This window comes from Carcharhinus amblyrhynchos, chromosome 5, assembly GCF_965287045.1.
Source record: "Carcharhinus amblyrhynchos chromosome 5, sCarAmb.v2.hapA, whole genome shotgun sequence".
In the NCBI taxonomy this organism is placed as follows: domain Eukaryota; kingdom Metazoa; phylum Chordata; class Chondrichthyes; order Carcharhiniformes; family Carcharhinidae; genus Carcharhinus; species Carcharhinus amblyrhynchos.
The window spans coordinates 45275062-45298225 of NC_137328.1; the positions used below are offsets into that span (position 1 = coordinate 45275062).

The 23164-nt window shown below is 41.9% G+C and overlaps 1 protein-coding gene across 5 annotated transcripts in view; it reads right to left on the reverse strand.

Moving 5' to 3' along the window:
- Positions 1–23164, reverse strand: part of kank1a (KN motif and ankyrin repeat domains 1a) — a 252018-nt gene that overhangs the window by 32904 nt on the left and 195950 nt on the right. For all 5 annotated transcript variants that reach the window (XM_080188718.1, XM_080188719.1, XM_080188716.1 and 2 more), the window contains one exon: positions 5659–8337. In XM_080188718.1, coding sequence (XP_080044844.1) covers positions 5659–8337 — 2679 coding nt within the window. The remainder of the gene's footprint in view (positions 1–5658; positions 8338–23164) is intronic.

Genomic DNA, 23164 nt, shown 5'->3' on the forward strand with positions numbered 1-23164 from the left:
TAACCTCAGACTTCAACCATCTGTGGTTACACGTTCCCCAACCCAATAAGGTTGAACCTAACAAAAATATTTTCTGAAACTATCCCATGCACAAGGATGATTTTATCTTAAGCTAACTAAATGAAACAGGAATTGCATGTGACTTTGTTTTCTTTCATTCCCATGTGCATTAACGCTTTTGGAGGTGCTAAAGTCCATGCGAGTCATCAGACAAAAGTCTTTTTCACGGCTGTTAAACTAAATGCCATCTGCTGAATGAAGGAGGAAGTATATTTTGCTTCTCGGAAAATACTTTGATTGCCCTAGTCTCCTCCACTCCCTCGCCTCAACAACTTCAGTCAGTAAATGCATGTTCCAATGTGGAATGCATCCCAGAAAGACAGGGCAAGTTCCAGGTTCAATATCTAGTTTGTGTTTAGTTGGATGATACCTGCCAGGAATGTACAGCAATGTTGCTATATAATTTGCCTCAGCATCCATGAACTAAGACAGGAATACTATAGTCCCCTTTCTAAATGTTCACCAGTGACCTCAGGATTTAAATACTTGACGTATTGAGCAAGGACAGAGTTGAGCTATGTTGATCCCCATAACAAAATATTCTGCCAATACACCAACTGCCCAGGTGTACATATGATTATGGAAATGACAAATTACAGGACTAAAATACTGAAAGCAGGCTACTTGAACCCAGATCACATCAGTGTCTTCAGGAGAGAAGGGGAGCAATTTGGACAAGGTCATTTTTGCCATTTACACATTATGAAGCTCAAAGGTTCAAATGGATTGCAAATTGACCGTTACAAAGAAACACATTAATCTTCTCACTTGATTCTCATCTCTGCTGGGTAACTGAGAGAAGCGATTGGAAGGAACCCTGCTGTCTCAGTGTGTATGTGTGCCAGTGTGCACATGTCCGTGTATCTGTGCAGGGGTGTGTGCAGTGTGTGTGTGTGTGTTGGGGAGGTGGGGAAAATGCCCAGATTCAGGCCAATTCTTTGCCAATTAATGGAGTGTAGCCTGGGAGGGGAGGGGAGAAAAAAAACCACTGAAGAAACACAAAGATTAAATTTACAACACAATGTCAGACTGTCCTCTTTCCAGACTGCAGCAACTTCCAACTCACCAGCTTGGTGTTTGTTTAGAAGTTGGAAAGTGGCAAGTTACCAAATTATGGCTTCAGAAGTGTTGTTCCTGATTGCTCAGGAGATGGATATGTAATGATCTGCAAATTCTAATCTAAATACACCGGTGAAAGTAAAACATCAAAACTATAAAAACACATCCTTTATCATACATCACGTGACATCCCTAACTTCAAAAGTATCTCCAGGACACAACCAATAAGATTAAACTGCCCCATTTGCTGTTGGTATCAGTCATACATATGCAGATTGCTAACATCCACAGCTCACAAAATAATCAAAATGTATTTTGACTGCACACATTTATTTTTGCTACATGACTAATCTCAAAAATCTGAAATATTTCCACAAACACAAGCCCATAATTATGCAACCGAACAGACTGGCTCTACATTCCTACTTGTGCCTCAGTCTCCACCACAAATGTTATTCTCCAGTTTCACTTACCACTTTTGAATCCTAAACTCTGCTGGTAGCGATTGTAGGTGGATTTGTCTGCCCCACTCAGCACTTAATCATTAAGCTGGCAGAAGCTGTTGTAAACCTAAAAACACTTTTATGTACAACTTCAAATTTACTATTTACCCACTACACAAACCTTCCCCCCCACAACCACTGTCTCAGCCAGCCATGTGAAAGGAAATTAAAATAGAAGATGGAGATTTCTCTTCAGCAAACTGACTGATGAATACTTTTAAGATGCATGTTAATTTGGCTGTATTTGTTGAGTCACGTCGCTAAAATTTCAACTCATTTTATAGCTGAAAACAAGTTGCAATTCCGACTAAGACAGTCTCTTCCTTATGAGCAGCACTGGTGGCAGAGGTCCAACTGTGCATCATATTTCTGTTCAGGAAATTCATTTATTCCTCTCCTTGGTTCAGATGTGAATGAATCAAAATGAAGAACATCAACAATTGCAGAAAAGTTTATGGTAAAACTTGGAAAGAGAAGAAACCACTGATAAACATTGCAGGGATAGAGAATTTCAAAGATCCACAGCCATTCCGATAAAATCTAAAATAAAATCTCTTATTCTGAGACTATGACCCCATAATTCTCAACTCCCCAGCCTGGGGAAACACCCCATCCATAACCTATCAAACCTATTCTTCTAAACACCATGGAATATAGGCCCAGTTTATTGATGCCCTCTTTAAAATACAATCCCTTCATCCTAACAATCAGTCCAGTAAACCTTTGCTGTACTCCCAAAGCTTGAAGCTCGTGTATCCTTCCATAGATCAGGAGATTAAATGCGTACACAGTACTCTTTTGTGGTCTCACCAAGGTCCTAAAGAGTTGCAGTCAGACTGCTTCACTTGTACACTCCAACCCTTTTGTAATGAAGGCCAGCACGTCACTTGGATTCCTAGCTGATTGCTGTGTCTGCATGTTAATTTCCTGCGATTCATAACTCAATCCCAAAATTTCTCATCCTCACCATTTCAACAAAATTCTGTTTTTCTACTTTTCCTTCCAAAAGGTTCTTCATTCTCTTTGCAGCAGAGAATGAGAAGGTGAAAGTTTGTTAGGTGTTCAAAATTGTAGAGTAAATAAGGAGAAACTGTTTCTAGCAGCAGAAGAGTCTAAGTGGAAGAATCAAATTTAAGCTAACTGGCAAATAAACCAGAAGTGACATGATGAGGAAAAATTATTTCTGCAGCAAATTGTCGTCTGCAATGCACTTTAAACTTGTGAATGGCAATTACCCTGCACCAGCAGCCATCCAATGCTCCAAATCAAAACAAAGACTTTGGACTCTGACTCCTAGCAGAAAAATAAATGGATTATTAACACTTCTAGTTCCTGGGTTACCATTTTTCTAACCCTCATCCTACATGCCGTGGAACAGATGCTCCGACTGGTGGTGGGGTTTTCTAGGATGAGAGGTCATAGTCTAAGGATAAGCAAATTCAAAACAGAATCGAGGAGAAACTACTTCTCCCAAAGGGCTGTGAATCCCAATGGAATTTGCTACTCCAAAGTGTGGTGGATGCTGGAACAGTGAGTAAATTTGAGGACCTGGACAGATTTTTAATTAGTAATGGGTTGAAAGGTTATGGAAAGAAGGCAGGAAAATGGGGACGAGGAGCATATCAGCCATGATTGAATAGTGATTGGACTTGATGGGCCGATTGGCCTAATTCTGCTCCTACATCTTATGAACTTCTGGCCACTGCCTATCCCCCAGACTCCCATCCTAGGTGGCCATCCCAACTCATGCAACCCCTAAGCCCTTACATTCTCCCTAGTTTTAAACTTACCTGGTTTATAGCAGTTTGTGTCATAAAATGGGAGGAAAGGATGGGAGGAGATCAGGAAACCCGTCACTTTCCCTTTCCCTGACTCTGTTGCCCTGCATTGGCTGTCACTGAAATACAGTGCCAGAGTGCAGAAAAGTGCTCCCTCAGTACTGCACTGGAGTGCCAACTTTGGCATACTTGTGCTCAAGCCCTGGAATGAGGCTTGAATCTAGAACTTGGTGATCCAGAATAGAATGTGCTACCAACCGAACCATGGCTGACACATACACAGCTGTCTTTGGCAGTCCGATGAATAATGGTAAAGAATGTAGAATAGTCCCCTATTCAGAGCACTTTACAATCGCACATTATTTTAGAGTGGTTTCTATATTGGGGAACAGAAATGCTGCCAGCCATAACCTAAGTTTCCAGTTAGTAAGCACCCAGGGACTGCTTCTGTTATCAGTCTTAAATGATTCCTGGGGTCTCCTAACACCCCCTGGCTGGATGGGACCCATTCCTGGCCTCTAATCTGGTTGAATGGGAAACATGGTTCCTCTTTCTTGTGCCTGGTCCAAGCTCTCCTGGCAGTAACTCCAGTTCAGCTGGAGAAAAGGAGATTGAAGGGAGATGTGATGTGGATGTACCAGATTATGCCAGGTTCGGAAAAGGTAGACAAAGAAAATTGCTCCCATTAGCTAATTGCTTAAAGAATCAGAATTCAGATTTAATGCTTTGGGCAAGATGTGCAGGGGAGATTTCAGAGGAACATTTTTTTATGAATGCAACGAGTGGTAAATAACCGGGAACTCACTCCCTATGAGTATAATTTTCAGCCAGCAGTGGAAGCAAAGACGATTATTGATTTTCAAAAGGAAATTGGATGGACATAACCTGCAATGCCATGGAGGTAGAGCGGGAGCATAGAGAGCTGGAATGAATGCGATGAGCCGAATGGCCTCCAATATACCGTATACCATAATATGATTATTTGATAATTTATTTATTTGCTGTCAATATCACAGAGATATAGAAAATAGGAGTAAGCTATTCAGCCCTTTGAGCTTGCTCCCCATTCAGTACGGTCTTGGCTGATCTTTTATTTTAATACCCATACTTCTGTGCTTACCCCAGACCCCTTTGGAGATTTGAAATCTATTTCCTTCTCAAGTATATTCACTGAGTCAGCCTCCTTATGTGGAAGAGAATTCCATAAGTTCACCACCCTAAGAGCGCCCCCCCGCGAGAGGCTGAGCTCAGTTTACTGAACAGCTGATTCATGATGCAGAGCAACACCAACAACGTGGGTTCAATTCTTATACCAGCTGAGGTTATTCATGAAGGGGAGGCGCAGCCTATGATCATCTGAGACTACGGTGACTTTACCTTTTTACCTCATTGTAATGGCATTTAAATAAGCTTATTCTTTGCTATATTCTTCAGCTGAACAAACATGTTACTGCAATGAGGAAAATGTTGCATAGACTTTGATCGACTTCCATTAACACAGCATGCTGAAGTTTACTAAACTGACTGTAAAACTGCAATCACAACTAAGTAACCCACAAAAAAGAATTGAACTATAATGTTTCACTTCAATCCAAATTAAGTCTAACTGCCCATGGTGATTGTCCCCTTAAGGACAACACAGCAGAGTAAGGTTCACCATGCCTGGGACTGTGTGGAATCACCACATAGACAGGCAGGCATCTAGGTAGATGCTTGGGAAGCTGGCTACAGCCATGTAGCTGCTGTACAATTCTTATTGATGAGATCTTTTGTGTTCACTACGTCTGTGAAAATGCATCTTTACACTGCCACAGATGTTCTTCCATCTAGACTTCAAAACATACAGCAGCCAAACAGAACTTACTTTCTCACTCTGAATCAGATTCTTTCCATTATATGAATTTGATGGAAATTTGCAACTCAGTTAAGGACAAAAAATATCATTTCTGGCAAAGGATTTTAAGGCATACTCATTCCAATTATAATAAATTACTTAGCACATGCAAGTGGGTAGTTTCAAGTCATGTTACAAATGTAATCACTGACAAAAAGAAGATGGAAGAGTGATGAAATTTCCATTTAGCCACAGGGATGAACAAATAAGTTTAATTCAACTGAATGGTCATTTCAAAATGGGATGGCAAAAGGATTACGATAAAGGTAGCCCAATTCACAAGTTTTACAATTAGTCAGTGCAAGGAAATCAAGAGCGTCAGTTAAAAGATACATATCTGCAAGTATCACAGACTTCAACTAACCTGCAACCTCAGTGACTGCACAAGGGTCGACAACGTCACAGTTCCTTATTTCCTCAGTGCTGCCAAATTTCATGACAGAATTCATAGAGGTCAGCGTATTGATGAGCTGCGAATTGAGAGATCCAATCTGGGAGTGGGGTTGCCCAAATGCATCGGCTAGCTCAGCATAATTTTCAGCCAGCAGCATCTGCTGCTCCTGTAACAGCTTTTGCACACGCTCAACGTAATGGTTCAGTGTGGACTCTGTCTCTGGATTCGACATGGGATTGGTCCCTTGGCTTTGTGTAGCAAACACAGGGTCATCACCAACGCCGATGCTTTTTGTGCTGGGAGTCATCTGTTGGTGATTAACTGTGCCACAACCAATATTTCTCGTTTTCAAACCAATAAGATAGTTCTCGTTTATGCTCAACTGCCCAACTCCAAAATCTCTCATCTTGACAGATAACTTCTCCAAATCGATATCAGAACTGGCTGTTGTGCCCACACCAGTGGAACGAGTTTTAACAGTTGTATTGACATCTTTCACTCTACCATCTCCTACAGCTACAGTACGTGTTTCAATTACTGCAGTGTTGGTCTCTTTATTGTAATTGCTCACAAGGGTATTGGTAGAGGAGTCTGCAAATGTTATTTGCTCCGTATTTGTGAATTGATTCAATCTATCAACGTCTGCATGCATCTGCCGGGATACAGTTTGGGGCACTGCCATTATAGCTGAATCAACTGTATTAACCTGCACAGTGTTAGTACTAGAGGACATCAGTTCTTTTGGTTGGCAAACTATCACATCCACTGAACAATCACCGCACCCTACTGTCTTAGATTCCTTGGCTCGAAGACTTTTTTCTCTCATCTTGAGAAGTTCTTGATCTTGCATACGCGCTTCTGTGTTTATGGCCACATCCGAGAATTTTTTCTCCACCCCACAATTCATGGTTTTATCACACATTACAACATGATGCCCTACAGCCATATCCTGCAATTCTACCTTCTCGTGTACAACCCAGCAGTTCAATGGTATATCTGGTCCCACAGCAACGTCTTGGAAATCAGGCTTACAAGTGACTCCAGTGCTGTGTGTTTGCTGTTGAGTACCCACACAAGCATCACAATAGTTTACATGGTCACCAACCATTTGATTTTTTGTTTGTACAGTTGCTTGTATTGAGGCGCTGGAGACCTGTGGCTGTGCCATTACATATTTATCTGATTTTTTCCTGGATCCAGCAACCTGCAGCTCTAATTTCAGTTTACTCATCTCCACTTCATGGGTGGTTTCTTTTAACTGCACCTCAAGCCTGTAAATTTTCTCTTTAAGTGCATCGATGGTCTGTTGCTGCAGTTCAATTTCCATCTCTGCCTCTGTAGTGACACCCAACAGAGTCTCAGTGACCCCAACGCTGGCATCTATCTGTCTGACCACTGTCCCGACTGCGATATCTTTGAAATGTCTTGCAGACCGATGGTACACCACATATTCATTCATGTTCAGATCTGTTCCCACAGCTATGGACCTGTACTCTTTTATTTTCACCAATGGTTGCGTGCACATTCTACTGTCGCTCAGCTTCTCATCACTACTGTCCTGTATCTTTTTTTCCAGCGCCTGCATTTCTGCAGTCAGTTGCCTGAACTCTTCCATTCTCAACGAGCTCTGTTCTAAACTTTCCATTTCATCCTCGGAGTCAATGTGCAGCTCTCCTCCCTGTTTCGACTGCAGCAATGGCTCAAAATGGTCTGCGTTTCCGGCACTGTAGGATCGCTTTCGAAATCCAGACGTGGCATTCTGATTTGAAATCTTTTGGTTCTTCAGCTGTGCCGTTAATTGCCGCCTTTCTTCCTGTAACACTGAAATTTTTACCTGTAGAATGGGAATTGTTTTCACTTGCTCCTCGAGCTCTTTGAGTCGTCGAAGTGCAACCACCATTTGCTCCCTGATGTGCTGAAGGTGCATTGGAGTGACATTCGTGACAGGCGTTGTGATTCCTGAACTTAAAGGGCTGTGACGAATGGAGCTGCCCATGGATGAAGCGAAGTAAGGATTGTAATCGCCATTTGCCTGGAAACCATTATGAATTTGTTGAGAATTTGGGGATACTTGATTCAGTCCAGCGGACCCTGTAAATGAAGGTAAAGAGTTGGTAGAGCCCATGCCTCCAAAACTTGCAAACCTAGGCCGGCGGGCATCTCCAACAGCTGACTGCATGATCAATCGCTCTTGCTCCAACCTTCTGCGGGTTTCCATCAGAGTTTTCTCAACATGGAAATTGTGCGCTGTCGGTCTCGGTGATGGTGGCGGCAACAATTTATTCTCTTGAACAGATAAAAATGCCGGCGAAGCCTCAATACCACCACCTCTGACTTGAGGAGTATGCTGACTCCTTGCACCTATAAATAACGATGGTGACAATTTGTTGTCTTCACTATTGGAGGAGGATAGGGATTCTGTGGAGGTCCATCCACTGACCTGGTCTCCAGCACTGCGAGGATTTGCAGGCGTTTTGACCACTTTGGCCTTTCTTTGAATGTTCAGTTTCTTTATGGTGTTTCCTCTTTGTATATCATCTACATACTTGAGAAAATCCAGGTCTATTTGAAAGCCATAAGGAGTTTCCACAGAATATGGAGACTGTGGATCCTTTTCATCTTCTCCATTTAAAGATCCCTCTCCTTTTTCTGTTGGAGAAATTAAAAACAAAATTCAGTTTTAAAAAAAGGTCTGCCTGTAGACTGTTACATAATCCAGAAAATTGTTTAAAATTTAGCAGTTTTAAATGTCACTTTAACTGCGCAATCCTGAAAGTTTAACACAGTAGTCTTATTTTTATGTGCACATGTACATTTTGCAATCGCAGCACAGTTTTAAATAATCGCTTTACTGTGAAATGCCACATTTAGTGAATGAAGATCCATCTCTAAAGATACCTCTATTAGCAGCATGCTATGGAATTCTGATGAAAGTGATCTTGATACAGCTTCAGAAGCACAAATCTTTGAGCTTAACTGCTGTGCATTAATCAGGTGACCACATGCACTGCAGTGAACCATATAGCGAAAGACTCCTCTGGGGTACGGAAAGGGTAAATACAAAACTATTGCTGCCAAAACCAAAATAGTGCTGCCTTCAGGCTTTCCTCTCCTCTCTTTGAGAGGGAGAGTTCAATTTTTACTAACTTAAAATGGAGTTTAAGAGGAATTAACTCCCCTCCCGTCTTTAAGTAACAGTTTTGTTTTTACCTTTGGTCACAGGAGTCCCAATCAGATTTAGCTCCGCTGAGCACACTCACTAAAAATATGCAGTCAGACCCGTTTCCGACATGGTCTGAAATTCCACAGCTAGAAGAGGAACTGCCTAATCAAATATCAGGGTAGAACCATCGTAACAAACTCTGACACAAAAGTTACCCACCCCAACTAATTGTTGCACGTCATTGAGCTGTTTTAAACTGGCTATACACCAGAAAAGAACGGCTGCTCTTTCAGACTCTTTAATGTGCTGGTTTTGGCCTATACTGCTGAACAGGAAAAGGAGAATTCCATTACTTACGACTACAGACAAGCAACTGTGAAGAAACAGGATCCAGCTTCTGAAATGGTGGCCAAGTTTATGCAGCACATACATCCAATCTTTTCTCTCTCTCGTCCCCTCACTCCCCCACCCATAAGAACCAAATTTGACTTCCAATCTGCAATAGAGGGCTTCAGACACTTTTAACAAACTTCAACTATGCTGAAGGAGCTGTCAGCTGAAGTCCTGCCCGCTCTAACGCTCACTGTGCCCTATAAGGAAAAATTCCAGTATTAGTGTAAACTTAGCCAAGTACAGCACACCGTGGCATAGGCTGGGCTAACACCAATGAAATCTCTGTTTTTTCAAAATATCCACAGTTCTCCCACCTGCTGCTGAACACTGTCTTTTTGAATGGGAACAGAGCTCTTTCTGTTCATTCAAATCGAGGCACAAAAAACCCATCACACATTCTACAATACAACATGGTTTGAATGGAGGAATAGCATTCAACTAAATTTGATTTTTAAAAAAGAACTGTTGCAGTAACATCAAATTAAGTCTCAAAACTCCTCCTGTCATCACAAACTGCTTCACTAATCTGTGAAATCTGAAGCACTTTCTCAAGGTTTCTATTGAAATTACTGCCCGGGTTTTAACTTGGGGCAGGAAATCAGCAGTATGGGGACCAAAGCAGCAGTTTAAACACCCAGATCTCAGCTGAATCCCTGACATGGAATTGCACACGAAGCCATGAGCATGACATCATCACCACTGGCCACTCGGAATCTAAAGTCACGCAGGAGCGGGAGATAGCCAGGTTGTTGGGCAATGGTTGGAAACCAATGGAACCAGCCCACTGCAATATTAGCAGCTGGGCGTGAGGGGGAATTCTAGCAATCAGAAAGATGGCAGCACAATGCTTAGCACTGCTGCTTCACAGCCAGGGACCCAGGTTCAATTCCGGTCTTGGGTGAGTGTGTGTGGAGTTTGTATGTTCTCCCCATGTCTGCACAGGCTTCCTCCAAGTGCCCCAGTTTCCTCCCACAGTCCAAAGATATGCAGGTTTGGTACATTGGACACTAAGAGGCAATTTAGCATGGCCAAAGATATGTCGATGAGAGGAATTACTGAGGTTACAAGGATAGGGCCAGAGTGGGAGTTGGCCTGGGTAAGATGCTCTGCCGGGCCGAATGGCCTCCTTCTGCACTGTAGGGGTTCAATGAAGTTTTGGATTGAGGAATGGGCAAGTAGCCTGAAAAGAACCTGCATTAATGTGGTGCTTTTAATGATGTAAAACATTCCATGGCATTACTGAAGAAATGGGTGACACATCAGGGTATAGTGGGAAACCTTGGCATGGTTTTATCTGCCACATACACCACTCCTGAGATTAAAATCAGGCTTTATGGATAAAAACAAACAACCTAAATGAACCAGCTTTTTTTAGTTTTGTTACCGTCCTAACCACATTCAGAAAAGTAATTACTATCATACTAACAAAGCTGTCCTCAGTGGAGAGAATAGTTTATACTGCTCGAGGAGAGGGAGGGAAATTTCCCAATGACCAGACTCAGAATTTCCAGTCGCTGGAAGGTCAGACACCAGACATACCTCAGATGACGTGCCATAGAACTCCTTGGAAGTTGCACTGCGAGGATTCTGTACGAATTGCCCCGAAAATTTAAACTTCCAATTGGGAGTTCCCCTGCTCCCTCGGACCTTCCAAAATAGTCTCCAACTAGTCAGAGACTTTGGCTGGTCCTGACTTATTCACTCAGTTATCCAGGAAACACTAGAAAAAAACCTAATCCAGCACCAAGTGATCCCGCCACCCACCACACCCCACCCCCTGCCCCCATTCACTCAAGACCACTTGCTATCCCTCAACCCCAAATACTGTGACCTCTTGACTGGACAAGCCCCCAATTCAATTAGCACCTGTTGCCACACAATTACACCCTATCTGCTTGCTGACCTAGCATTATTCACCTTACTCCAATACCCTACTCGCTTACCATACCCAGGTGCCCACTTACCTTACCATCTTTCCAAAGTCTTTCAAAGCATCTCTAAAACATTTTGCTTGCCAGAATAAGGAGACTTCAGCTATGAAAAAGGGAGCATGGCCTCTTCACAGGTTCTCTGCAATGCTACCCATGAGCATTGCTGCATTGGTTTGGATATGAAGGACTGTCCATCAGAAGATAGCTTTTAGAGGGAAAAAAAATTAAGGGAGGGAAGCGTTTGCCTGAAACATAGGTGGAAATTTTATGCCCTGACTTGCAGTGAGATTTTTCAGTGCCGCCGAATGGACTTTTGGCTGCAACGCCAAATTTCCCGTTCTTGCTCACAACATGTCCTGCCACAATCACAACTGGAGAATCCTGCCCATGATTCCTGATCCAGATTGGAAAGTCTGGCCTATTTTGTATTTTTGCCAATTCATGATGGCAGATCCACAAATGCTTAAGTTGAAAAGGCTTATCTACAGCAAACACCTTCCAATAAGTCATTCATTCCCCACATCAATTTGAAACAAAACCAAAGATGTTCCAAAGCACTCTGCAACAAATAAATCACATTTGAATAGTAACTGCTACTGTAACATACAACAATAACAATTTGCAGACACAGTTCAATGAACAGTAATGAAATGATTGACAGTTATCCATCCACTAACTCCCACAAAACGAATAAGTGTTAGACAGAACTCTGGGAGAGCTCAAAATAATACATCTCAGTAACTGATCAGATTAAAAATAATCACATAGTATGACATCATTGATATTAATGCAGCAACTTTGGTATTGCATGTTGTGATACAAGGATTCCATGCTAAAAGTGGAATAATGCTGTTCTAAAAATACATCATCATGCATGCTGCCTTGTACTGGCCAGTACTGCTGTGGGCCAAAGCTCCAATGGCACATTGTTTCCAGATGTGTGCACAATAACTGGGTTTCATGCTAACATTTTCCTGAAAATGCAATCATACTCACGTGCCTGCAATCCATTTACTGTTCAAACACAGGCAGTTAGCTGTGCTCTCTCTCTCTCAATTCTATGCACACGAACCCGTGCTTTGCCATCACATATTTAATTGGGATGCTACACACCCAGGCTGAAGAAACTGCACCCACTCCCTAGGTGTGCTGAAGAAAAGCAGGTAGGGTATTGGAGCCGGCATCGTCACATCATTGGAGATAACAAGGTCAGAGGAACATATGGACCTGAGTTGGCCATTTAGCCCATCGAGTCTGTTTCACCATTTAATAAGATCTGTTGCCAAACTCCATACACATGCCTTTGGCCCATGTCCCTTAATACCTTTTGCTTAACAAAAAAAATGATCTCTCTCAGATTTAAAGGTAGCAACTGATCTTGCAACAATTGTCATTTGTAGGAGTGTTCCAAACCTCTACCACCCTCTGGGTGAAGCAGTGCTTCCTAACATTACTCCTGAATGGTCTGGCTCTATTTCTTAGGATTCTGGCTCAGAATCTCCAAGTTTCTACAATCCCTAGTTCTAGGATCTCCAACCAGTGGAAATAGTTTATCTTTGTCTGTCCTTTCCTGTCACAACCCAGCATGGATTTGAAATAGAATTTTTAAAAATGAAACATTGCTTTTGAGCTTCTTGACAAGATTTCCTGTAATTTAACTTCATCTAAACTACTGGACAAAGTAGCAGTAAATCAACTGCAAAATTAAGCGCATCCAAAATGGGAATGGAACTGCCACAAGTTATGATTCTTATCTGAAGCTCATGCAGGCATAGAAACTGAAAACTATCTGCTGCTACTACTTTAAATGCACTTAAATAACTAAATGCAGATCATGTGAAGCACCTGTAATCTGTTGCTCTAACATTTTGATGGAATAGTCCAGACATAGGAATCACCTCCTTCCCAATTCTGCCTGAGAGCTTGTTTTAAGTTTATTTATTAGTGTCACAAGTAGGATTACATTAACACTGCAATGAAGTTACTATAAAAAATCCCATAGTTGCAACACTGTGTTGCCTGTTAGGGTACACTAAGGGAGAATTTAGCATGGTCAGTGCACTTAAGCAGCACATCTTTCAGACTGTGAAGTCTGAATCACCCAGAGGAAACCCATGCGCGCACACACACACACACACACACACGGAACGTGCAGACTCCACACTGACAGTGACCCAAGCTGTGAATTGAACCTGGAACCTTTTATTCATTATCACCTGCAGTGTTTCAGTAGTGTCTTTTCCCATGAAAGTACAATATCTGTGTACCACTGCTCTGCTTTCAGTGAGCTGTTACTTGCACAGAGCTCCTGAACTTGTATTTGCATAGAGCTCCCATGTGTCGCATCGAAATCTAACTTTAACACACAATGCTAATGTGGGAACCCAGCTTCCTTTAGCTGGATGACTCATGCAGAGCATTTTCAAAGCTCCAAACATCAGGACATCTGTATGAATTCAGCTGACAGCATCTACCAACAGCTGTACTCTCAATGCAAAAAAGTACTTTGAACAGAACAATTTGTGTAACAAGTAAACATAATATAACTACATAGACATTTTAAACAAAAATTGGGTTTTCAAATGTGCGATTCAGTCTTACTCTTTAAAGCATATGATACCTCTATCAGATTACATCCTAACAACAGAGCCAAAATTGGTTCCTGGGCTCGTGTTGAGTTGGCTGATCTCTACGCAGTAGCAGAGCGCAGTAAAATTGGCCCTAGTGACAAGAGGTCGAGGGCAGTGGGAGTCCCCCATTACTGACTGCTATCTATTCCCACTACTGTGTACGCTACACTCAAAACAAGGTTCAAAACAATCACCGCATTTTCCCTACCCACTAGTCCTCTCCTCCCTCCCCACGCAAACAACAAAATTCATGGTCAGTAAGTGCTTGAGCACAAAATACTGTCACATATTTTTTGCAGAGCACTAATTTGACGTGTGAAAGCTTGCCTTACACCCCAGGACCCTTTGAAGTAAACATCAGCTTCTGCTTAGGTGATCAGAAGCTTCAGACATGGTTGTCCCAGATAAACGTGTTGAAAATCCATGTAGCACTAGATACAAACTGGTCTATAAATCATCTTTGGAATTCACAAAGTTGAATAGACAATTTACTTATTTGATAAATCTTAAGACTGCACTAATAAAGGAATGCAGATGCAAGATCCCACAGGCTAGACGTAGCACAGCAGTTGCACTTTTCCAGTTTTTTGTACTTGCAGTCTTGGTCCAGTGCCACTAGGCTACAATAAATCAAATTCTGCTTTCATTACAAGATTTTGGGATTGCACTTTGTAATTCGGTCCATCTTCCTGTGGACTTCTCTCTCATTTGCCATGACTGTGTTCTGCCATGTCTCATAAAATATTAAGAATAAAATATCTGAATGAGTACTTGGAAAGAATTATGTTCATCTGAGAACACTATAAACAACTGCCCAGTCAGCAACTGAGTAATTCTGATAGAAACTGAATGGGCAAAGACCATTCTGTAGACAATTATGCAATATTGACCCAGATGCAATTATGACTTTTACAGTGAACACTGTGCTAGACTATTCTGGGAGTAGTATTCACTGTAAAATTAACTCAATACCAGTTCCTTTAAATATACTAAATGTCTGTTTGGTTAGGGAAGTACAAACAGATTCAGACAGGATGCTACATGCTTCCAAATGACAAAAATCAATGTTTGTTCTGAAAAGCAGCTTGGTTGATTTAAAAATTTGCTGACGCACACAATATACACAGGCAAATACAGAACACACCTTTTGCTTGCTTCATCTCTTAAGACACCTTCCAACATAACTGTATATGGCTGCAGTACTCCAAAACCATGAAGTATCTGAAGTGCTGTAACACCACAGAGAATTTTGGGGTCCACTTCTGATCATCACGTTCAAAAATAGGAACAGATTTTAGATTTCCACAGGTTAAACACACACACTGCAATGCACATACTTCATTCTGATGTAAAGCCTGTCCTGCTTATGTCACTTTAATGGTGAATGCCTTGCGTAACCATAAAGATTTTTTGCCTTTGAATGCAAGATGACATATTTGGCCTGCTCCCCTTGCCATGTTTTGTTACCCATTCCCTGCTTCCACGGCACTGCCAGCCTTCAGAGTTCCGGTCCAAGCATCATTTTACTTTTTTTTAAAAACTTCCTGCTATTAATTTAATACCTTTCCTCTTCTGCTATCTTCTATTTGCAGAAAGATAAGCCTCTTTGTCACAGGTTTTTTATATATTAGACCCAGCGTGTGTCTTTGCACTCCTGCCAAGATATCCCTCTCTCCTGCTTCTCTCTCTGAAACTGCACCGCTCCCACTGAAGCCCACCCTTTTTAAGAAAGCTCTCCTGTTATATCTCCTCCTTCTGGCTTCACATTCAGTTTAGCCTCTGTAACATCGCTGGGGATGATTACCTACATTGAAAGGTTTTATTTTAATTAGACGCAAGTTAATTTGTTGCCATTGTAAAGCTGAAAAAAAAATCAATGCAGGGAGCAATAAGGAACAGGAGTTGTGGTTCTAGCTGTGATGCTTTCTTTGTTCATGAAAACATACTGAAAATATTAGTCTTCACAAGTTAATAAATAAAAGGTTTTTTAAAAAATTAGGGGACAAAGTTAGTTTGAACAATAACATGTCCACTTTCTCCAAAATAACCAGATAAGAATCAACTGCTGGGACGTGAAGACATTGGTTCAGTCACACTGGTCAGGAAATGACACCAACCTATCACTATAAAGGAAGCTGGTCTGATTTTGTTCTTCCTCTTCCCTTACCTCCTCACAGCACTGATCAATTCCTGGTGTCCAATTACCACTTCACTGGAACACCTTTTGTAATGGTCTGGAAGCCATTTTAAACATAGACTGCTATAACAGTTTTGCCACTGTCTATCAGTGCAATGCAATTCTGTTCTCAAACGTAGTGTACAAAGAACTTTTTAATGCTTGGATCATGATTTAAAAAAAAGCTTTAAGACTCAGTTTATTCATTTTTGTATAATCATAGAATCTGCAGAAGGAGGCCATTCAACCTATCAAGTCCCATCCAGGCCTTATCCCCATAACCCCATGCATTCATCCTAGCTGGTCCCCCTGACACTAAGGGTCAATTTAGCCCAGCCAATCCATCTAATCCACACATCTTTGGACTATAAGAATGCATTGAAATATTTAGGCAAAATTGATTAGATTTAAAAAAGAAATTGGTAACTGGAAAATTGCCACTATGTGTCTGTCATATAATAAGAGTAAACTGAGGCATTGCATCAGGTACAAATGTGCGAATTTTGTAGCATCTGCAACGTTTGTGTACGTGGATAAAACCTAATTCTAAGAAGTTGCTAAATCGTGAGAAGTGACTCATCATAAGTGGCACATTATTGTTAAAGCACTGGCGATACTATTGGTGCTTGCCGTGTTTTATGTGCAGATCCCACAGGCGAAGCGTATGTAAAGTTAAAGTAGAAGTTGAAAGCTTGCTCTGAGATGTACTGCTCCACCATTAGCTTTGCAAAAACAGCGTCCAGCTGTCTGGCTCACTGCTGAAATACATTGAACAGCACAAATTTGCTGGATTGTCCAGTAGGTTGGAAGCAAAACTCACCATATTGTCAAATGTCGTTCAAAACAAACCAACTATCCTATTAATGATGCAGATCTAAAGATTAACTACTACAAATGTGGTGTCTTAGCTTTTCAGTGATCAATTGTTGGCATGTTGAAACATTAGAAAAACATCTCTCTCTCTTCTTCCCCCACCCCACTATTAATCCAGTCTTGTCTTCCCTCACTTCTCTTTTCTGCATAGGTTTTGGCATTAAATTAACTTATTCCAACACTTTGTTTTCATGTGGCATACATTTCACAATTTTTCAATCTAATTGGTTAAGAGTTACTAAGGTTATAGATGCCCAGCTTCCCTTGTTGCGATGTTATCAACTTGCATTTTCAGCAACTTTTCATTCAAAAACTTATACATGCAAGGGCACATCTAACCGTCAGCAGATGCCGTGAGTTGCTTTGCCATATCAAATTATTGCCCATGAAGGAGGAAAGAGGATGATCCAGGCTATAGGCAACGAGGGAAGGAGTAATGATTATGGGAATACCCAAATGAATATGGATTTTTAATGCAACATTAGGATACAAAATGTCAGAGTGAGAGCATGTGTGTGAGAGAGAGAAAGAGGAGAGAGAGAGAGAGAAAGAGGAGAGAGAGAGAGAGAGAAAGAGAAGAGGAGAGAGAGAGAGAAAGAGGAGAGAGAGAGAGAGAGAGAAAGAGGAGAGAGAGAGAGAGAGAGAAAGAGAGAGAGAGAGAGAGAAAGAGGAGAGAGAGAGAGAGAGAAAGAGGAGAGAGAGAGAGAGAAAGAGGAGAGAGAGAGAGAGAGAGAGAGAAAGAGAGAGAGAGAGAGAGAGAGAAAGAGGAGAGAGAGAGAGAAAGAGGAGAGAGAGAGAGAAAGAGGAGAGAGAGAGAGAGAGAAAGAGGAGAGAGAGAGAGAGAGAGAAAGAGGAGAGAGAGAGAGAGAGAGAGAAAGAGAGAGAGAGAGAGAGAGAGAGAAAGAGAGAGAGAGAGAGAGAAAGAGGAGAGAGAGAGGAGAGAGAAAGAGGAGAGAGAGAGGAGAGAGAGGAAAGAGAGGAAAGAGAGAGAGAGGAAAGAGAGGAAAGAGAGAGAGAGGAGAGAGAGGAAAGAGAGGAAAGAGAGAGGAAAGAGAGAGGAAAGAGAGAGGAAAGAGAGAGGAAAGAGAGAGGAAAGAGAGAGAGAGAGAGAGAGAGGAAGAGGGGAGGGGGGAGAGAGGGAGAGAGAGAGAGGGGACAGAGAGGAGAGAGAGAGAGGGGACAGAGAGGAGAGAGAGAGAGAGAGAGAACAGAGAGAGAGAGAGAATAGAGAGAGAGAGAGAGGGAGGCTGAACGCAAATAGGGGCTTTGTGACCAGTACAGATGCTGAAATTTTGGAATCTAATTCTGCACTCATTATGGACAGTAAAAGTCTAGAATTAATGAATAATTTCCTTGAAAATTATAGAAGCCTGTTGTTCTAATTTGCCACACAAAGTTTTATTGTAAATATCAAAGTAACGTGTCAGCATTATAGAAGATTAAACTCATTAAATTTTGTTTTCTAAAAACATAAAGGAACAAGTTTGAGATAAAGGTGGTTGTCTACTTACCACCGTTTAATAATCCTTCCCTTTCTCCCACATCGTACAAAATGCAAGCCTGTAGCACACCTCACATTTAGACTGGCTAGTTTATTCCTGACACATCGGCAGGCAAATAACTTGCATTGCTAAGGCCAGCCTGCTCAGTTCTTTTGGAATTTCCTTGTAAAAGCTGCAGAAGCTGCCAAGCTGTACGTCTCAATTCTACTATTATTCTTAATGTCACTTAACACTGTGTCAATCACCAAGAGTTTCAGAGGGCTGTTCTTCATGGTTCTACTGAAGCAAAACCACACTGTCAATACAGCAATGTTTAATTATTTTATGGCCCACACTGGCAACTGACGTTTTGAGCTAGTTGGTTAAATATTAGACAAAGGCTGCAGATTGACAGCAACCCAGAGGAAATAAATACTTCTTAGCTCACTTTCACCCAAAATAAAATGGCTAACTGGCTGGATTTACAAGGCTTACTTGCTTGAAGGAAGCTAGAATTCAAGAATCAAAAATACATACGCTTCAATTATAGAAATTCTTTCAGCACACTGCTCACAAAATGGATTTGGGAGCCAAGTTATACATTGGAACATACATAGAAAATAGAAGTAAAAGTAGGTCATTCAGCCCCTCGAGCCTGCTCCACCATTCATTATCAAATTCAATACTCTGATTCCAGCTTCCCCTCGGATATCCCTTGACTCCTTTAGCCCCAAGAACTATATTTAACTCATTCCTGAAATTATACCACATTTTGGTCTCAACTACTTTGTGTGGTAGTGCATTCCACAGATTCATTATCCTCTGGGTGAAGAAATTTCTCCTCATCTCAGTCCTAAAAGGTTTACTATTTATCTTCAAACTATGATCTCTAGTTCTGGACTTCACCACCATCAAAAACATTCTCTCTGAACTTACCTGACTAATCCCATTAGAATTTTCTAAGTTTCTACAAGATCCCCTCTCACTCTTCTAAAAGCCAGTAAATATAATCCTAACCAACTTAGTCTCTCCTTATATGACAGACCTGCCATCCCAGGGATCAGGCTGGTAAACCTTGGCTGCACTCCCTCTATAACAAGAGCATCCTACCTCATAAGGATGCCAAAACTGCATACAATATTTCACATGTGGCCACACCCATGTCCTATACAACTGCAGTAATTCCTATACTTAAATCTTCTCACTATGAAGGCCAACATACCATTTGCGTTCTTGTCCACCTGCTGAATCTGCAAGTTTACTTTCAGTACACCAACATCTTGCTGAGTATCCACCTCTCCCAATTTACACCCATTAAAATAATAATCTGCCTTCCTATTATTGCTACCAAAGTGAATAACCCCACATTTATCTACGATATACTTGCACTATGCTGCTTTTGCACTAATCCAAAGAAGCTAATTGAACGGTATTTAGCATAAGACCTTAGACCACCACAGCAGTGGGACTGGGATATCTCTGTGGGTGGACTCCAGATTCTGTGGAGGGATCCTTCTTCCAGCCTCAGAACGGTCCTGGAAATCCATCTTCATTTTCAGGAGGCCCATCTTTTTCAATATGCCATCAGACGCAACTGCAGACAACACATCGTCCAGGCCTACCCCACCACCGAGTACAACACAAAACACTTGGGTGCATAGAAAATGAAGTTAGGGTGGGAATATTTGGTGTGTTGTTCCTCTAGTCTCTGCAGTGGGAAACAGTCCGTATTCCCACCCCGCCATGGCACTAAATCTCAAAATAGGAGAACTTCGTCCAGAGAGTGTTTGATGTGACCCACACAGTTCTGGCAATGGATGACGAAACTAGTTGTGTGCTCATAAATTATAAAAAATATTCCAGACTTATTTGGTGTACATTAGCTTACAGATTTTTAAAAAATTCTATAGGCCATTTTCAAATCCCCTATTCAATTGGCTTCTTTGGATTAGTACAAAAGAAGCACAAGGCACCAAGGAAGGTGCAATACTGAACATCAAAATTCAGCACAACTGACCAACCATCTGATAAGTAGCAGGGTCTCACACCTCCTATTCCATGTTGCAGCTCTCTTCACCTTTGTGGACACTGCATCAGCCCTTCCTCAGTGATCAAGAAGGTGAATGGAATGCTGGCCTTTATAGCGACGGGGATAGAATATAAATGTAGGGAGGTCTTGCTGCAACTGTACAGGCACTGGTGAGGCCGCAGCTGGAGTACTGTGTGCAGTTTTGGTCGCCGCACTTGCGCAAGGATATTTTGGCATTGGAGGGAGTGCAGAGGAGGTTCACTAGGCTGATACCGGAGATGAGGGGGTTGGACCAAGAAGAGAGACTAAATAGACTGGGTCTGTACTCGTTGGAGTTTAGAAGGATGAGGGGGGATCTTATAGAGACATATAAGATAATGAAGGGGATGGATAGGGTAGAGGTAGAGAGATTCTTCCCACTTAGAAAGGACAGCAGGACAAGAGGGCACAGCCTCAAGATGGGGGGGTGGGGCAGTTTAGATCAGAGTTGAGGAGGAACTTCTTCACTCAAAGGGTGGTGAATCTCTGGAATTCTCTGCCTGTTGAAGTGGTGGAGGCTACCTCGCTAAATATATTTAAGTCACAGGTAGATAGGTTTCTGATAGACAGGGGAATTAAGGGTTATGGGGAGAAAGCGGGAAAGTGGAACTGATCCACTTCAGATCAGCCATGATCTTATTGAATGGCAGGGCAGGCTCGAAGGGTTAGATGGCCTACGCCTGCTCCTATTGCTTATGTTCTTTCTTTGGCTGACAGTTCACCTCTTCAGTTTACACAAATATTTATCCTATTACAGGGTGTGATTTTTGCTAGTTAGGCCTGTTTTTTTTGCCCACCATAATTGCTCACAAGGTGGTGGTAAGACAGCTTCTTCAATCGCTTCAGTCCATGTGGTGTAGCTGCACCCACAGTATTGTTAGGAAGGAAGTTACTGGAGTTTGACCCAGTGGCAGTGAAGGGATGGCGATATAGCTCTAAGTCAGGATGACAGCTTTGATGTTCCTATGGATTTGCTTTCCTTGTGCTGTCATGGGTTTGGAAAGTGTTGTTGAAGGAGCTCGGTGAGTTGCTGCAGTACATCTTATATACACTGCTGTCATTGTGGGGCAGGGAATTTAACATTTAAGGAGGTGAATTGAGCCAATCAAGGGAGCCGATTTGTCCTGGATGGTGTCAAGTTTTGAGTGTTGTTGCGGCTGCACTCATGCAGGCAAGCGGAGAGCATCCCATTATACTCCTGACATTGCCGCAAGATGCTAGACAGGCTAGATACCGGATAGGGTAGAGGACAAAGAGATGGTTGTGACCAGCATTGAGTAGCCTACAAATCAAGCTTTCAGGCATCATGTGCATTCTACTTCTACCACTACCTTAACAGTCAATATAGTAAAGGCTTTTCCCAAAATCAGCACCTCAAAAACATTCCTGGCTTGATTCAGAGTTAGTTGCAGCACTGCTTTTGGCATGCTACAAACTGGCCTCCACACCTTGACTCAATTGCAATGTAATCCAGTAAACAAACTTGCTGGAAAGTGTCAAGATGTTAGGAATAACTGGGTCAAGCCCAGCTGAGTTCAGATTGCCTGAAAATACCTATCGTCTAGACTTAGCAAATGAGGAATGGCTACCTGGGTCAAGTGCCAGGAGGCTGCTGGCACTGTACCATTGCAAACCCAACATCCTCAAGATGGGACAGAAAATTAGTTTGGATTTTTAATGAGAGTCAAGCGAAGAGTTGGGTTTAATGGTGCACCGCATTCCTTTGTAGTTTGGTTCCAGTACAACCAGGGATTGCGAAAATACAGACTGTTGCTGTAGGATTCCAGTTTGCAATGCTTATGTATTAACATTTTCAATAAACGAACGTTCAAAGGTCCTGAATACTCAGCATGTAACAAGAGGGCTTTCATTGGCCACTCATTTTAGCAATTTTCATTAAAGAAACTGGTAAATTAATGGAAAACGATCCCAAAACACAAATAGATCCTTGAAAATCCCATAATCCTATTAAGTAAAAACTAAACTCGACTTAGTCATCAGTTGGTTTTGATTACAAACTGAAAAAATGTGTACTGCGATCCTCAAACCACCAATAGAAATCCCAGAAGCCCACAATGAAAACAACTTTAGTCAGTCACTATAAACCAGCACCTGGCTCTGGTTTGTGATTACTATGAATGGAACAATTCTCATTGTTGTCTTTGAAGCTTTGAACCTCCTTGCAGAGGAAGTCATTACTTAATGGAATAAGATATTTGTCAATTTTGAAGACAGGTGGATAGTTGCAGCACATGCATGTGTTGGCAGGATGCAGCACTCAGCTGTTAACTGACTATCCAACTTGATGTATTGATGGGTCCTGAAGGAGTATACCTGTCACCCAACCTGGGATTCTTTGGCCTTTATAGCGAGGGGGACAGAATATAAAAGTAGGGAGGTCTTGCTGCAACTGTACAGGGTACTGGTGAGGCCGCAGCTGGAGTACTGTGTGCAGTTTTGGTCACCGCACTTGCGCAAGGATATTTTGGCCTTGGAGGAAGTGCAGAGGAGGTTCACTAAGCTGATACCGGATATGAGGGGGTTGGACTATAAATAGAGACTAAATAGACTGGGTCTGTACTCATTGGAGTTTAGAAGGATGAGGGGGGATCTTAGAGACATATAAGATAATGATGGGGATGGATAGCATAGAGGTAGAGAGATTCTTCCTGCTTAAAAAGGATAGCAGGACTAGAGGACACAGCCTCAAGATAAGAGGGGGGTGCAGTTTAGATCGGAGTTGAGGAGGAACTTCTTCACT